The sequence below is a fragment of the Thamnophis elegans genome, chromosome 10 (genome assembly GCF_009769535.1).
Source record: "Thamnophis elegans isolate rThaEle1 chromosome 10, rThaEle1.pri, whole genome shotgun sequence".
NCBI lineage: Eukaryota > Metazoa > Chordata > Lepidosauria > Squamata > Colubridae > Thamnophis > Thamnophis elegans.
In genome coordinates, this window is record NC_045550.1 from 34,260,900 (window position 1) to 34,278,739 (window position 17,840).

General features: G+C 35.9%; 2 protein-coding genes across 6 annotated transcripts in view; both read left to right on the forward strand.

Annotated features, from left to right (window-relative positions):
* ST6GAL1 (ST6 beta-galactoside alpha-2,6-sialyltransferase 1) overlaps positions 1-2,954 on the forward strand; it is a 58,454-nt gene extending 55,500 nt beyond the window's left edge. For all 5 annotated transcript variants that reach the window (XM_032225946.1, XM_032225947.1, XM_032225943.1 and 2 more), the window contains 2 exons: positions 1,075-1,249; positions 1,640-2,954. In XM_032225946.1, coding sequence (XP_032081837.1) covers positions 1,075-1,249; positions 1,640-1,881 — 417 coding nt within the window. In that variant the 3' untranslated portion in view covers positions 1,882-2,954. The remainder of the gene's footprint in view (positions 1-1,074; positions 1,250-1,639) is intronic.
* A 10,369-nt stretch (positions 2,955-13,323) lies between these two features.
* On the forward strand, positions 13,324-16,450 carry GPR35 (G protein-coupled receptor 35). The gene is made up of 2 exons (XM_032225958.1): positions 13,324-13,510; positions 15,208-16,450. Exon 2 carries the CDS (start codon positions 15,219-15,221, stop codon positions 16,137-16,139), a length of 921 nt encoding a protein of 306 aa, XP_032081849.1. The 5' UTR covers positions 13,324-13,510; positions 15,208-15,218; the 3' UTR covers positions 16,140-16,450.
* The last annotated feature ends 1,390 nt before the right edge of the window (positions 16,451-17,840 follow it).

Sequence of the window (17,840 nt, forward strand, 5' to 3'; positions counted from 1 at the left end):
CAAACCACTGAACTGCTGACCTTCTAATTGACAAGCTTAGCCACTGAGCCACCACATCCCCTTTAATGTAGTTTATAGGTTTTCAAATAAAGCTGTTCTCAAAGGCAAAGCAAAGTATAAATATAGTTTACTGCCTTCCTATGCTTCTCAAAAGCATTACTGGGTCGTTTTAAAGAAAGAGCACAATATCTTTCGTGTTAACTCTTTTCACTGTTAATATGATAGTTTCACTTTGTGTTTTGTAAAACAAAAATGTTTTTGAATTTAACATATCTATAACCACAAGAGAGAGCTCTTGCACAAGGAATCATTTCTTAAAACTTCCCTGTATTTTTTTTCTGTTAAGTTAATTTATTCTTGAACTATATCTGGGAAAAAGATCCAAGGACATTTACACTAGTAAAAGGACATTTAAATTCTATTACATTTTGTATTTATTTAATGATATGCTATTTTCTATTTTATGTTGTACCATTGCTGTAGGGATAGCACAAGGAGCTCCTGTAAACACACACACACACAAACACGCACAATTACTTGAGATTGTCAGCAACAATTGTTATAAGATTTGCAATGAAGATTGCCATTTATTCAATCAATTTATTCCTACTTTTTATACTACATCATATAAATACTTATATAATATTTAAGACATTTATAAATGAATGTTATTTTACATTTAATATCTTACCTTTAACAGTTTAATATTCATTTTTAAATCTGTTTAATGAAAAGGCATTTCAAGGTCAAATCTGCCATTTACTTGCTAGAAATCAGTAGGAGAAGACAGGATAAAAGGATAAAAATTCATCGAGTGGAAGAAATCCAACCAGAAATTGATTCTTCTTTTTGTGTGTGTGTGTGTGTGTGTGTGTGTGTAAGATTGTACTTGTGATGGAAGCTACCTCTTTATATATTTTTCTTTTTTTTCTACATACACTTAATTCTTTTTTTTTAACTTTCATTTGTATTTTCTTTTCTCTCTGTAATTAAAACTTTCAATAAAAATATTTTTTTTAAAGGATCTTATTTCCAAAGAGGAAATTTGCAACTCATTTTCATTTTTGGTTTCAGTGGTTTCAGAAACCAGACTACCATTTCTTTGAAAGCTACAAGCATTATCGGAAGAGACATCCCAACCAGCCTTTTTATATCCTGAATCCCTACATGCAATGGCAACTCTGGGATATCCTTCAGGAGAACTCACCGGAGGACATTCAGCCAAATCCACCTTCTTCTGGCATGCTTGGTAAATCTTTGGTTTCTCCTTTTGATTTGTATCCCTATTTTAGAGAAATAAAGTACGAAGATGATATTATGTCCAATATATAGGTAGTCCTTGACTTATGACCACAATTGAGCCCAAATTTTATGTTGCTTAATAAGACATTTGTTGTGAGTTTTGCCCTAATTTACTATCTTTTTTGCCGCAGTTGTTAAGTGAATCACTGCAATTGTTAAGTTAGTAAGTTAATAAAAGATTAGTATGGAATCCTTCAAATTTTCTATCATTAGAGGTTTCTGGGCAAAAGAAGGGGTTTTTTTCCCTTTGTTTTGTTTTGTGTTACTATTAATATTTTTTGCTATTAAATTGTTTCTTTAACATGCCTAAAAGTTTCTCTTTTTCTCTTTTTTCTAGGCATTGCTCTTATGATGCACTTCTGTGATGAAGTGAATGTTTATGAGTTTCTCCCCTCTAAGAGGCAAACAGACATGTGCCACTATTACCAGAGTGTCCTTGATCAAGCATGCACAATGGGTGCCTACCACCCACAGCTCTTCGAAAAAAATATGGTGAAGCACCTTAATCAAGGCACAGATGAAGATATTTACAATTATGGAAAAGTGACTTTACCAGGCTTAAGGAAAGTACAATGTTAGGAGTGTGTGTATCCCATATTCTGGCCTTGGAAGCCTGTCTTGAATCACAAAGCACTTTAATTTTTAAAAGTAAGAGTTGTAAGGGCCCTTTCAATAAACCAATGTGCATTTCTTCCATTCAATTTGCCTTAATTCAGGATTGCAACATGTGCCAGAGACATATACAGCATTCTACAGAATGCATTTCTAATGAGGGCCAAGAATGTAATTGCCCATTAGTTGTTACAGGAATGCAATGAAAAATATATTTTAAAAAAATAGGTTTGTGTCTAATTTTTGTGACTGAATTTTTTAAAAATACACCATTCTGGCCAGTTACTGCTTCAAAGCTTCTAAATCAGGCTTGGAATCTTCTAGATGAGGCTTCCATATTTTAGAAACAAGCCAATGGTGGAGGGACCAGGATTTCTGTGCCTTGTTGTCAGATGTGTCTGTTCTGCACTATTCAGAAGTCAATATAAAAATATGATCCAAGATGGCAACTGTGTGAGAAGAATATATGAATTTAGAGAGCCATTTGTAAGGCCAGGCATGCCGATAGACATATGAGAACTGGAAATTCACAAAGTCCACATTCTGGACAGAAAGTGCTACTGGTTTGAAAAGGAGTAAAAGATGTTAGATAGATGTTAAAATTGAACAGCTCTCTCTAAATAGAAGGGAAGGGATAGACCTTACCTACTGTATCTCCTGTTTATAACACAATCTTTTCACAACTCCAAGAAGATTTCAATCCATTTGCACTCTGATTTAGGTGATCCTGAGGGCACAGATAAACACCCCCAAGGGGCCTCAATGACTCTCAGAGAGCTAATGACCTACCTTGAAAGTGCCAACGACCAGATGACTGTAAAAAATATAAATCCTTCCATTCCACAGCATTCAGTCAGAACTGAGGATGCTTCTTAGATAAGAAGCTAAATATCTTCCAAAAAAAAAGAAAGTCAAGTTGCCTGTTGAAAAAGCACCTTTGGGACAACCATGACCTGGATGACTGGGAATCTCCATAGACACTGGAAATGAAAACTAATATATCACTGTTAGAGGAATGAATCCCAGCCCTGAGCTCAAGCCTTTACCAAGACATTTTGCAAACCAAAGTAAAGGATGAGATGACTTGTTTTATCCAAAAATTAACACTCCAGAGCTCTTAAAGGTAGCAGCGTAGTATAGCAGGCATGGGATATGCCACTTTCCAACATTTTATTGCTGCTAGTCATCAGCATTCTGTAGGTCCAATTCTGTAGGCGTTGAATAAATGCTATTCCAAATCATATGTTGCAGATACTATAAACAGTGCCAAATTCTGTTAAATGCCTGATATGGTGTGATACTTTCAATATCACTAAAATAAACCCAGTTTTAAGAATTGGAATGTAATTTTTACAAATTTCATTGGCTGCATCTTCCCTATGTGTCATTAAAGATGGAGCTATGAAAAATGTGCTTTATTTTGTTTCAAGAATATGTTTTGCAGGGAAATACTATTTCTACCGATTCTACAATTTCTATATAGTGTGGATAATTTTGAAAATACATGTGTTTTTCATAGATGATGATGAAAAAGACCAAAACTCAATTAATGCTATATAACCTTCAACACGAATGTTGCTGTTTTTCACATATGTATATTCAGGAGCCAAGGTGGCGCAGTGGTTAAAGGCAGCACTGCAGGCTACTTCAGCTTACTGCAGTTCTGCAGTTCGGCGGTTAAAATCTCACCGGCTCAGGGTTGACTCAGCCTTCCATCCTTCCGAGGTGGGTAAAATGAGGACCCGGATTGTTGTTGGGGGCAATATGCTGACTCTGTAAACCACTTAGAGAGGGCTGAAAGCCCTATGAAGCGGTATAGAAGTCTAACTGCTATTGCTATATGCACACTCACCAATTTTTACACTACACTACCTCTGAGCACGTGGCCCAGGCTGTTTCATTTTAGCTGATTTATCAAAAGAACTAAACTGCTAAGATAACAATGTGCTGTGATAGGTTGTTTAAGTCACTTTCTAAACTCAAATGTTGACAGAGGTGCCGTTTTTGTCATGCCATGTTTCCCCAACTCTCCCCATTCTTAGTTTCAGTGAGGAAAACCTTTGCAGAGGCTATTCTGAGTTCAGTATGATCAATTGAAAAGCAGTAGCTCTAAACCAGGGATGTCAAACTCACATCATCATGGCAATGTCACGTGACATATCAGGACTTTCCCCCCCCCTTTGCTAAACTGGGCATAGACATGCCCAGTGTGTGACGCATCTTGTCCACGGGCCAAACGTTTGGCAGCTCTGCTCTAAAATATCCTCTGATCACTGTTTTAGGGCCTGCAACTGTACAACTGAGGAATGATATTGTTGGTATAATTGCATCTGCAACACTTTTTGCAGCCATAATTAGTACCTCAAGATGATCAGACCTCCTTTTATCAAAAATAGGAACCCTTAACATCCATCCTAGCAACCTAATGAATATTTCAACATCATTTTGTTTTGTTATATTGTCACTGTTTCAAATATATTATAAACACTTTTTTCTTTTACTTCCTAAGGCTTACTTTGATACTTTGACTTTGTTGAGATATTTTCATATTGATAGATATGAAAGGGCTACTTTGGGTATTATTATTGAAGTAATTTGCTACGTTGATTTTAATACTGTTCTTTTGAAAGAAAATCAAATGTATTAATATAATGTTGTCGGTGAACAATTAATATTTTTTCCAGGGGAAAAGAGTATTGTAAAACATTATGATTACAGGTTGTCCTTGACTTACAACAGTTCATTTAGTGATCGTTCAATGTTACAATGGCGCTAAAAAAAAGTGATTTATGACAATTTTTCATAGTTATGACCTTTGCAGCATCCCCATGATCATGTGATCAAAATTCAGATGCTTGGCAACTGGTTCATATTTATGACCATTGCTGTGTCCCAAGGCGATGTGATCCCCTTTTGCGAACGTCTGACAAATAAAGTCAAGGGGGAAGCCAGATTCACTGAACAACCTGTGTTACTAACTTATCAACTGCAGTGATTCACTTAACAACTGTGGCAAGAAAGGTCATAAAATGGGGCAAAACTCATTTAACAAAAGAAATTTTGGGCTCAGTTGTGATCATAAGTGAAGGACTACCTGTACAATGATAAAATAATCATATCATAGAATTAGACTAGCCAAACTTTTACCTGTTTATTGGACTATCTTTATTCTAGCTGCTTTTTGGTTTCATGTATTCCTTATGTATGTAACCAGAATGTAGCCCACATATGAAAAAGGGTCAACATCCATTTGAATAACTGTGTAGTAGATGAAATAATAAATTCCTCATAAGATTCCAATTTGTTATCAGTTTTAAGTACAGTATGTAATTATACATAACAAAATTTATGGTTTTGAGGAATACAGATGGAATTTGTATATACACTAGATGGAATTTTTATATGCACCAATATATATATATTAGTGTATCAGTATCAGTATCTCAACTACTAATTTATTAGTGTATATAAAACCAACTGGATAAACACCAGCTGTTTTACTTTTACAATTAATCTGTATACATTTATTTTGATTTCTTTAGTCAGATCACTGTCAGGTTTTTCAAGTATTTTAATAATATGAAGGGGTTATATAGAACTTCCCAAGGAACTGAAGAAATATCTGTGGAAGTAACACAAAATAGCCATCCTCAACTAAAAGTTGGATAATTAGAGAAAAACTTGATTATGTATGCTTTTTATATGAAATTGTGTCATATAAATTACTCCATCCAGCCACAGTATTTGAAACAAGTATATATAATAAGTCCTCTTTAACCAATTATACATATCTGAAAAATGTTATTTTCCAAAACCATTTGAAGGCAATGATGTTCAATAATGTTGCATTTTTAATGGACTTGGCTCAAAAGAACTACTTTTAAGATCCAAATCCCAGCCAATTAAATGCTTTTCATTTTTGCTCCAAAATGTACCTCGTCTCAAGGTGTGTTTCTTTACTATTTTTATATGCCTGTAAAGGATTGTTCTATGAAGAAGCATTTGCATTTTTTTTCCAGTTTGAATGTGTAAAGCATCCATGTCTGATTTGTCAATAATGTTCTTTAAAATATTTTGAAATAACTCTGAAGGACCCAAAGATGTAAAAATTGTAATAAAAGTTTTGTAAAGTCATTGTTTCTATCTCTATTTGCTTCATGACATTTCATTAGTTGAAATGAAATTAGAATTTGAAACTGTGTGGATATGATGTGATTCAATTGAAATACACTGGCAGGGGCATCAAACTCCATTGCATTGCGAGCCGGATCATGATGACTGGCCTATGGGGACTTTCTTTGCCTTTGCAGAGCCAGGGTCGTGGCCTACACAGGCCATATCTGGCCCACGGGCCGCCCGTTTGACACCACTGAAATACAGCTTGAAACTGAAGCTGGAGAAGAAATTACATAGAACCCTCATCTTCTCTGCTGGAAACAGCAAGCAAATAGTCTTCTGCTTCTCCATCTAGGTACTGCAGGGTTGTTGAAAGTTCTACAACTAAATTTATTACAAACAGAAGAATTACAGAATAAAATAAAATTTGCTAAATAGAAAAAAGTTAAACATGCAAATATACCAGGAAACCTTAGACATAGGAAATACAAAAATGCCATAATTAGAGTCAAAATTGTTACATTCAAGATCAGAAATAGTAACAGAATTGGTAGGTTTTTTTAAAAAAAATTATTTTCAAAACCAACATACAAATCCTCCTTTACATACTGTAAGAACAGTGTTTCTCAACCTTGGCTACTTGAAGATGTCTGGACTTCAACTCCCAGAATTCCCCAGCCAGTGAATGCTGGCTGGGGAATTCTGGGAGTTGAAATCCAGATATCTTCAAGTGGCCAAGGTTGAGAAATACTGCTGTAGAAAGTGTATCAGTTGGTTACAAAAGGCTTTTGTGTATCTCTTCCACCGTCATCAAATATAATTCATATTAATTCTAATATTTTAACTCAAATATTTATTACCATCATCATACCTCGACTTTTATTTGACTATAATTATTTAAACATCCTTCATCCTAAAATATACCAAGATTTAATACATAAGCACATGCTGGCATTTCATTTACTTATTTATAAAATCCTCCATTAACATTAAATCCTCATATCCTGTTTTAGCTAAACATCCATAATATTTAATACCAAAGTTTTCTAATCCTCCATATATATAGTTTATTATCATTATCCTTTCTTTATTTAACTATATCCTATATCATAACATTTTCCCCTTATTAGTTAAAACTTAGCTGTGTCTAATTTTGTTCTTTTTTATTGTTATTGTTATTAATAACCTAACCTAACCTATAGTCCAAGAATATTTCTAACCTTCCCTTCATGGGTAACATTCAATATTCATATCCAATTATTACTTATCATAACAGCTCAACATTGTATACATTACTATCATTATCAATTTTTATTTAACTATACCTATTATCACTGAATTTAACTAAGTTTAGCTAGTTTTAAATTATACTCTTCCATCTATCAACCTGTATCTCTCCAATAGCAAAACAGTCTTATGTCTTCTGCCATTTGTGGAGCCAGACCTCCAAACATCTTCTTAAACAAATCTGTCTGGACTCCTCTTTGCAGCTCCTTGTTTATAGTATTTCTCATATAATATTGACGCCCTGTTTCTGTTTCCTTTTTCAGCTTATCTTTAATTCTCAGCAGTGTTATCAAATATTTTAAAAATAGTCCATAATTTCTTTAATGCCTTCTTCTTCTATGTCCTGTCCTTTGAAGTAAATTTTCTCTCCATTTAGTTCCTTTTCCAATATTCCACTCTTTCCTCCCTCAGAAGTGAACCAATTGCCAGGAATATCAGCAAGCTCAATCTCTTTATATTCATCTTCCATTTCATTTTTTTGAATTTCAATCTTCTTATTTTGTATTTGAAAAACATCCTTAATTTCATCATCTTGTTGCCAAATGCACCAAATAATCCAATTTTCTCTCGGTTCTTTCCTCTGTCTCCAACACCCTCTCCAGAGCTAAGAGTACTTCTCGGAGAGACACCATGTTTATATGCAGTTATATTTTATCTTAGAAGCTCAGCAAGATTGGAACACTCACTCGCAAACTCTCTGCAAGCGAAAACAGACTTCAAAGGGACAGCTGTAAAATCTTATCAGATCTTAAGCCAAACAGCCGCACAATAAAAGCTTAGAAAGTCGAAGTCAAAGCAGGTCCATCTGTGTCTTGCAGACAGTCACAGAGAAATGTTAAGGGTATAATCCATCCATTTGAAAAGTTTTGCTTAGAATCAATCCATGTAAATAACATTTAAAAGGTAAGATAACCACTGTCCAGAACCGTTACAAAGATCAAATTTGCTACTAAGTTCTTCTATTCTTTCATTTAAATTGGTTTTTAGATTTTATAGGCAGTCCGTTTTTTAAAACAATAAATGTTTCTCACCAGCTGGTATCACTTTCTATTTCCATATCGTTCCATTCCTTTCTGGGGTTGCCCTGACTTCGTCAGTCTTGACAGACTGGCTTTTTTATTGCCAGCAGAAGACTCTTGCCCTGCTTTTTTCGGAGATTTTGCAATATCCTTGAGATCAGCAAGATGTAATCTTCCTGTTCACCATCTCTTCGGGATGATTTAGGTCCGTTGGAACCCTCCAGCAATAAAAGTGTCGACTGCGATCTCAGAGCTTTGAGATTGCATGTTGTCTCGTCACGGCATCGGCCCCGCCTTCCCATATTCCAAGATTACTCTTGATGAAGCTGCTGTGGATAAATATATTGAAAAGTCAGTTTGAGAAGTATGGTAATGGTGAACATAAGCAAACAGTACATCTATAACTGTTGAAGAAATGAAAAACATTACAGAGCCAACTTTCTATATTGCAAAGATGCCATGTCTTTTCATAGATTATGACAATGTAGACTATCTCATTGATAGGCTGCTGTCAAGCATGTTGTGATTTTAGGCTCGTACCATCTTTGGCTCCTCTTCTAAGTGATAAGGGGAAATAAAAATTACAGATTTTACACCAACCCTGGCCAAAATCCACTCCTTTTGCCTTTCATTGTTTATTAAATCCATCCCCAACTGGGTCATAATTTCAGTAATATTTCTTTACCTAAACAGTGAACCAGAATGACAAAAGGCAGGCAATCATCATCATCATCATCATCATCATCATCATCATCATCATCATCATCATCATCTATTAATCAAAGTCATCTATTAATCGAAGTAAAGAACAAAAATCTACTGAAGGCCCAACAGACGAAACAAGAATACAGAAAAGATGTGATAAAATCAAGAATGGAGAGTTGCAGAACAAAGCACTGCATTGCCAATTTCTGGAAAAAATAAAAGATAAAGTGGACAGTGAACAAACTTGGTTATGGTTAACAACAGGTACATTAAAGAAAGAAACAGAGTCACTAATCCTGGCTGCGCAAGAACAAGCTATCCGCACAAATGCCATTAAGGCCAAAATCGAAAAATCCTCTGATGATGCCAAATGCAGACTTTGCAAAGAAGCTGATGAAACTGTTGATCACATACTCAGCTGCTGTATAAAAATCACGTAGTCTGATTATAAATTGCGGCACAATTCAGTAGCACAAATGATCCATTGGAATTTGTGCAAAAATTATAATATTAAAACAGCAACAAACTGGTGGGAACATCAGCCTGAAAAAGTCACCGAAAATCAGATGGTCAAGATCTTGTGGGATTTCCGTATACAAACGGACAAAATACTGGCGCATAATACACCAGACATCACACTGGTTGAGAAAAATAAGGTCACAATCATAGACATCGCAATACCAGGTGATAGCAGGGTCGCCGAGAAGGAACATGAAAAAATTGCAAAATCCCAGGACTTAAAAATCGAAATTCAACGACTATGGCACAAACCAGCAGTGGTAATTCCAGTGGTAATTGGCACACTGGGTGCTATTCCAAAAGCACTGGAATTACATTTAAAACAGTTAAAAATTGACAAAATCACCATCAGTCAAATGCAAAAAGCTGCACTGCTTGGATCTGCACACATATTATGAAAATACGTTACAACGTCCTAGGCCCCTGGGTGGGGCCCGACTAGTAACCAATGCCAAATCTGGTGAAACAACTGGCCACTGTGATACATTTGTATAATAATAATAATAACAACAACAATAATAATAATAGGATCAGGAGTGACTTCCAGTTTCCTGCTGGCTTCTGCATTGAGTTTCCTTGTGTGAGTCTAGTAGGGAGCACCATAAATCTTCCCTTCCTTTTCTTTCCAGCAGACAGGTAAATTACTGCTTCTGGGGTGGAGGGAAGGCAAGGGATTAGCAGACCAGCTGGGAAACTGTCACAGAACATTGAACTTGAAGGTCATATGATCCCAGCAGCAGTCAGTAGCACTTGAAAAAGTCACATCTTTCCCAAATTTCATTCCCTTGGGAGACAGGTCCTTTATTTTCATTCTGTAAGTTAACCCATTTAAGTTCAAAAATGGTTGCCTTTTGGTACACCACTTCACACAGTTAAATTCATGACAAGAAATTTTGTAGCATATAGATTTCATTTGACTGGAGGTCGAGGAAAGCATAGCAGTTCAGTTATTTCGTTTTCCTGTCCAAACTCACTGTAGTGCAGTATTCAGTCTTAATGAATTTATTGACTGAATAGATACTTTAAAATAAATATTGTGTTGATTAGTTGAGCTTTTTTAATATCTCATCTCAGTATTATGCATAACAATATTGAATTCTCCAATGGAAACTCTCTTCACCCCTTTTACATAAGTCCATGGAAGAGGAGAACCAACCCAAATAATTTTTTGTGGGGGTAGCATTACTGGTTCTTTGCTAAGCCAGTAATTTGCCATGCCTCAGCCTGGTAAAAGATGTGATGTTGTTTTCTTGGCTTCTTCTGATATGTGTTTTTGTCTATGATGCAGCTTTGGTATATTTCCTAATAGTCTCTAATCATAGCGTTAACCAAATGTCACTTTGCTTAGCTTCTGAGCCTGAACAGGTGAAATTTTACCTTATAAAAAGATTGAAAACATAGCAAACATGAGCAATTCACAATTATTGTACCATGCTGGCTCTACTGAGTATGTTCCTCAGAATTTATAGAGTACAAAACATATAAAAACTGAATGGAGTTAGATAGAGATAAATATTCTTCCATCAGTATTAATCTGAGTAGGGCAAAATTAGAATGAAAGATGTAAAAAGAGTTATACTACCTACAATAGCAAGGTTTGGAATTAAGCTCAGAAGGAATTGGGATGCTTTAGAGCTGAACCGTTGATGACATCAGTTCTTGGAGATTTGTAACCCCACTCCTTGGGGTCAAGGGAAACTCAGAATTTTATGGTCATCATGACACCATGGGTTTTTCCTGTCATCACTAGCCTGATCCATACTGCAGCCAGGGGAAACCATTCAATCCCAACCCATGATTAGGGCATTGGGAGAAGTTGGTCTGGAGAGAAGAAAATTATGGCTTTATTTAACATAATACAAAGAGCTGTTTCTGGGTGGATTCAGAAACACATTATCAAGAGTGACTGTGGTATGGCAAAAATTAGTCATTTTTTTCTTGGCACTCTGCTGAGGTTATCATGCTGTTATCTAGATCTTCAGCAGATTTCGCATAATGCTCAGAGTGGTTTCCTGGCTTTCTTACATGCTGCATCCACTTTAAACATATGGCAGATGACACATAAAATCATAAAAATGTCTCTGCTTTTGTTTGGAGTGCAACATATTGCTTCCCCATTTCCCTTCAGTATCTCTCTATCTTTATTAAATATGTCATGCCAGCTGCCCAACCCAAAATCAAACAATGGATAAGGGCAATCTTATTAAACATTGATCTGGCATTCAATAACAGCAGCTAGAGCTGGGCCAGCCAGTATCCAAAGGCCTGGCATCAGAAGTAAGTAATGAGGGGTGAAAAGTGGGAGCGATCTCAGCCATGGATCTTTCCATCCTGGTGATTGGCCCCCCTGCAGACTTGGACCATTATTCCTTTGTCTATCATGAGCAAGATAGCATTGCCTGCCAATTGCCCACTTCTCTGCCCCTACTTTCTCCCCCCCCCCTACACACACACACACACACTTCCAGACCATAAAATCCATTCAATTACCACAAGCACACACACACACACCCCAACACCAAGCCACAGTAACTTTCCTCAATAGCTCCTGTACTGTTCTCAAGCGTTCAACAACCTGAAGGCTGCTCTACTGAGACAATTAAACCAATAATCCACATGCAACCCTCAGAAATTATTTAGATAAATTGATCAGTAGATCAGTATTTTAAATTTTGCAAAATTAAAGAACCAGTAAATATTTTGCCATTTATTGTAAATTGAATTATGATAGTTTTCCATTTCTTTTAAGAAAATTACCAAGTAATTATTAGACATATACATTATGCTACTAATTTGTATTTACAAATTTTCCTCACAACACAGATATGTTTCCTGACTTAAGTATTTTCCACAAATGTTACTTTTTCTCCCCTTTGTTTTTTGAAGGAATATTATTACTATACACATACACACAACTTCAGTTTTCTTTTTCCCCATCTTTTATTCAAGTTAATTATAAGATAAAATACAAATAGAAACAAATATTGATAAAGTTAAAGAAAGAAAAAGAGAATTGTAGAAAGAAGTGAAAGTTTAAGAAATTTATCTATACAAGTACCGCACTCTAGAAATGTTGCTCAAATATTGCTTGTTCTTCTCAAAAATGTTTTTAATTGGTTCCAGGAAAGTTCACAAGAAAATGGATATATAAATTAAAATATATAACATTCCATAAAAAGCCTTATATAAGTAGTTAATGTAGTTATTGTACTTTATGGTAAGGTGATTGCAGCTTGCAGCCCCTACATTTCAAACTATAGTATAATGCAATAGTTTCTTCCTGCCAAGTGTGGACTACTGAAAGATGCTGTTTTACTCTGTGATAAACCACAAGATGCAATATTATTTATTTAATGCTGAACGACTGATGTATTAGACACTGTTTTCATCTATACTAAATAGCCATCTTTTTTCATAAAAGGACAGAGGCATTTCCAGCACCCTTAAATTCCTGCCCTCAGAAGAAACCCTTCCGAATTGTAGAGTTTCTAAGTAAAATAGAGATGATATTTTAAACTAAGAGAATTGGAAGAGAACTTGCAGGTCATCTAGTCCAACTCCCTGACCAAGCAGGAAATTCTGCATCTAAAATGATAGTGTTGAAATGTGCAACCAAAAGTTTCAAGTGGATTTCCTTTCAATCAGAATATTACTCACCAGGCTTTCATTGAAGTCATTTTTGGGGAAACTTCAAAGATTATCAAGTTCAACTTTTTTGAATTTCCGTAAGACTGCCTTGATTTTGAATGTTGATATGGCCATTCTGACCTCAGTGTTAGTATATGAAATTGTCTTAACACAGGAATATGACAGAGCTGATTAATCTAACAGGAGAAAGAGTGATGAACAAAAAGCAGGCTGAGCAAAAGAACTCATCATCCTGAAAAGAGAGGGGAGGTGGAAACCCAGGCAAACAGAAGAATATAGTGAAATCCTTAAAATTCTGAAAGGTAAGTTCTTTTGGATAAATATGTCTAGATACTTCCAAATAAGTCTTTTATTGTTATAATTGTCACGCTTCAGTCATAACATCCTATAGTATAGCCTGACAGCTATATTGTTCATTGTTAGTTTTTAGTGCCTTCTCCATATTTTTCATTTTTTTTTAAATGGAAAAGCTACAGTGATAGAAACCATCTATTCACAAGCACCACACTGCAGCTGATCCCTAAATGATACTGCCTATGACTTTAGCAACTATAAGCGAATATTGCTTTTACACAGGCAATATACTGCAACTTGCAAAAATAATTATTTGCAGACTAAATAGCAGGCAACAATTCAGTACTTCATAAATAACTTATTTTGTTTCAAACCAGACAGCTGTTAAAAAGTGCCGATCTGAACGCTGGAAAAAGATCCTTTGCAAGTCAGAGTTCAAGACTGTAAAATTTCTCTTCTTGAAGCATCCTCATGGCAATGTCTAATACAGGGGTAGTCAACCTTTTTATACCTACTGCCCATTTTTATATCTCTGTTAGTAGTAAAATTTTCTAACCGCCCACCAGTTCCACAGTAACGGTGATTTATAAAGTAGGGAAGTAAATTTACTTTATAAAATTTATAAAGCAGAGTTACAGCAAACCCCTACCACCCACCATGAAAACTGGAACGCCCACTAGTGGGCGGTAGGGACCAGTTGACTACCACTGGTCTAATATATATTTACTTGGCACAATCTTCTACCTACCTACCTACCTACCTACCTATTTATTTATCTATCTAAGAAACAGGCATTGTGATCTCCGAAACTTTAAAATATATTGCTCACTAAGCTTTCGTTAGCCACTGCTAACATCGCCAGAGTGTAAAAGCCATTAAAAAGATACCTGCCTTTATACAATGTTAATCAACTTGGCCATTGTGTGCGTGATAGGCCCATCCACCTGCCTCCCACCTGTAATTAGCTTTGCTGTTTTTACATCAGGCATGTTAATCAATGCTCCTATTCCTATTCAAGGCAGGTATCTCTTTAATGGCTTTTACACTCTAACAATGTTAGCAATGGCTAACGAAAGCTTAGTGAGCAATATATTTTAAAGTTCCGGAGATCACAATGTCTGTTTCTTTTATAACTACACCTGGAACTCGTGATATATACAGTATATACACATACACACACACACACACACACACACACACATTCTTTTCATTAAAAATAATTTATAAGATGCTAAAAATGAATTTAAGAATATTCAAATTTATAATTAAAAGTAATTTAGAAACAAATGTTGAAACTCTGCAATCTCAAGCACTATCTATACTTTATGTTAATATTAAGCAGCATGACAAAATGAAAACATATGTTGTTCAAGCTTATTATAAACACTTCCAGAAAAGGGAGAGAGGCGGGGAGAAAGGGAATTGTTCAGGTGTATTTATAATTGGTTAAGAATATTTGGGCGCCAATAGGAGTAAGCCCTTAGTTTGATGGAGGCCTTGAGCAATTCCTTTCCAGTTAGTTCCCATCTGCTTTGTGGGAATAATTATACTAACTTTCTAAGATTATTGCAGGAATTAATATAGCTGTACATTACACAATTAAAAATTGTACATAAGTATAAATATAATGCTATATATATAATTATGTAATAAATAGATAATTGAAATGTTACAAAAATAATTATTTTTTAATTTTCTTTTACAGATTCCCCAAAAATGAGCCTCAGAAATGATACTAGTGAAAGAAGCATTCATATTGCTGAAGCAATCATTTATGTACCAGTGTTCTTTATTGGAGTTATCCTAAATGTGTTTGCTTTAAGGATATTCTGTTGCAAACTGGTCAAATGGACTGAAACCAGAGTATATATGACCAATTTAGCCATAACAGACTGTCTATTTCTCTTCACTTTGCCTTTCAGACTACTTTCTAACTTTCTATATAAGAGTATATATAATATATACCTGAATAAATTATGCATGGTTTTGGAGACTGCATATTTTATCAGTCGATACATGAGTGTCTTCCTTATTACCATAATCGCACTTGATAGATACATCGCCATAAGATATCCTCTTCAAGCAAAGACTATCAGGTCTCCTTTAAAGTCAGCCCTTGTCTGTGGACTTTTTTGGATCATAATTATAACTATTGCACTTGCATCCATATATGTGAATAATGAAAAGGGCAAAATTTGCTTTCAAACAATTCAAAGACCCCCATCAGAGACTTCTTTTGCCGTGGTAATATGGGGATTTTTTATACCTTTAATTATCTTGAGTTTCTGTTCGGTTCAAATAATTAAAAAACTCACAAGGAAGAAAAAGACCCATCTTCATGAAAAAAATGTCATTCAGAAAGCAATCAACATAATTCTGGCAAATATAACCACATTCATCATCTGCTTTTTACCGCTCCATGTTGTCTATTTCGTTAAATACATAAATTTCAAAAATGCTACTGATGCTAATCTTAAACATGATCTGTCTCTAAAGGTTGCTATTATTCTTGCTAATACCAACTGCTGCTTGGATGCATTTTGTTATTACTTTGTAAGCCAGGAATTTAAGGAGGCTTCCGTAGTACGAAAGACACAGAATCAAGCACCTGAAAATCAACTTACTGAAATTATTTAGGAAGGCCATGACTCAACCAACAATTCTGATACCTTCAGACCTGTCTGGCATCATCTTCCTCCTAAAAGTTTGGATTGGAATTCTCTTTGCAGTCTTGATAAAGTACAGCTTAGCCTTCTCTATTAATATATTCATATGAAGACAACATGTTCCCATGTGTATTGGAGTATACATTATAAGTTTCAGGGAAATCAATTTGAAATGCAGGTTACTTTCTGGAAATGTTGCTGTTTCATTCTTCAGTAATTAATGTCTCTTATTGTTTGATTTGTTGCTTTTTGATGCATCACATACACCAAATGTATATAGCATGTGTTTTTTACCCTATTCTGTCGCCTACCTCACTCTCTCCCCCTCCCCTTTAATAAACACATTTTGCTTTGCTTGATGAACTTGTGGTTCATGCTGTTGGAAGGTGTGAAAAAACAACTTGGCAAAGTTAATCTATCTATCAAATTCATAGATGAAATTTTTATGAGCTAGATGACAAATCCGTGCCTAAGTTTTAAAGGACCAGTAGGCATATGAGATTTATATGTATTTAACTTCCTCCTAAATGGCTTTTCAAAAATTGTTCTAGATAATAAACATTTAAAATGTCAATTTTTATTCATATGGCAATAGTATACATCGCTGTTCGTTAGCTAGCATTTTGATTTTTTTAAGCTTCTGTTTTAATTTCAAATAGTTTTATATATAGCAAATATTTTCAACTATGCTGCTTAATGCCAGGCAAGTCAAAAACAAGACTCCTCTTATTGTGATCTCATAAATAAGGAGCAGTATGATCTGGCATGTATTATCAAAACCCAGCTGATCCTGTGGTGGAAACTGCCCTCTCAGAAACTAGTCTGATTTCTGTTTCTGTGTAAGAAATGTATTCTGATTGGTTGTCAGACTCCCATGGGGCCATGCAGGGGCAACCCTATGAATGCCAAGTTTGATTGAGTTTCCAGTTGCAATGTGGTGAGTTTCTGTGAAAAGCTGATACTACCTTTATTATGTAAAGTAGACTAGCTTGGGCTTTAATGGCTCATTGACAAAGGGGCTGGGGGCAGGAAGCTGCAGGGAGCTACTCTGTCTTTAAAAACATGTTTCTCCCTTTTCACATCCAGGGAAATGTAATATTCTGCCTTTTCAATATTTCCTAGGATATTTCATTTTTCTAGGGGGGGTGCAGCGGTGGGTTGCAGGTGGTACACCCCGGTATGGGCATACCAGAGCCTGCCCAGAGCACCGGGAACCGTTCCAGTACAATGCTCCGGAGGGTCCGCCCGAGCTTCTTACCTGTCCTTTAAGTCTTTGGCGCTTCCGCGCACATGCATGGTGCATACAGCACCTGCGCAGTAGTTCGCCAAGCAGCTGGAGCCTCACGGAGGCTTGCGGAGGCGTCACAGGTAGGTACAATGCATGCGCGTGCTGCACGCGTCCATGTGGGCGATGCCAGGCCAATTCCAACCGTACTGGTTTTGACGGGATCTGGAACCCAGCACTGGGGGGGGTTGACTGCTAACTACAACCCCATCAACTAAAGAATTCTGACTTGCAGTAAGCAGGAAGAGAGGCTTCTATGCCACTGCCCACATCCTGTGGAACATTCTTCTCCTAAAAGCAAGGCAGGCTCCCACTCTACTGGTCTTCCAGAAAGGTGCAAAAATGCTGTGGCCTTGCTTGGGACTCATAGAAGAGCATGCAGTTGTG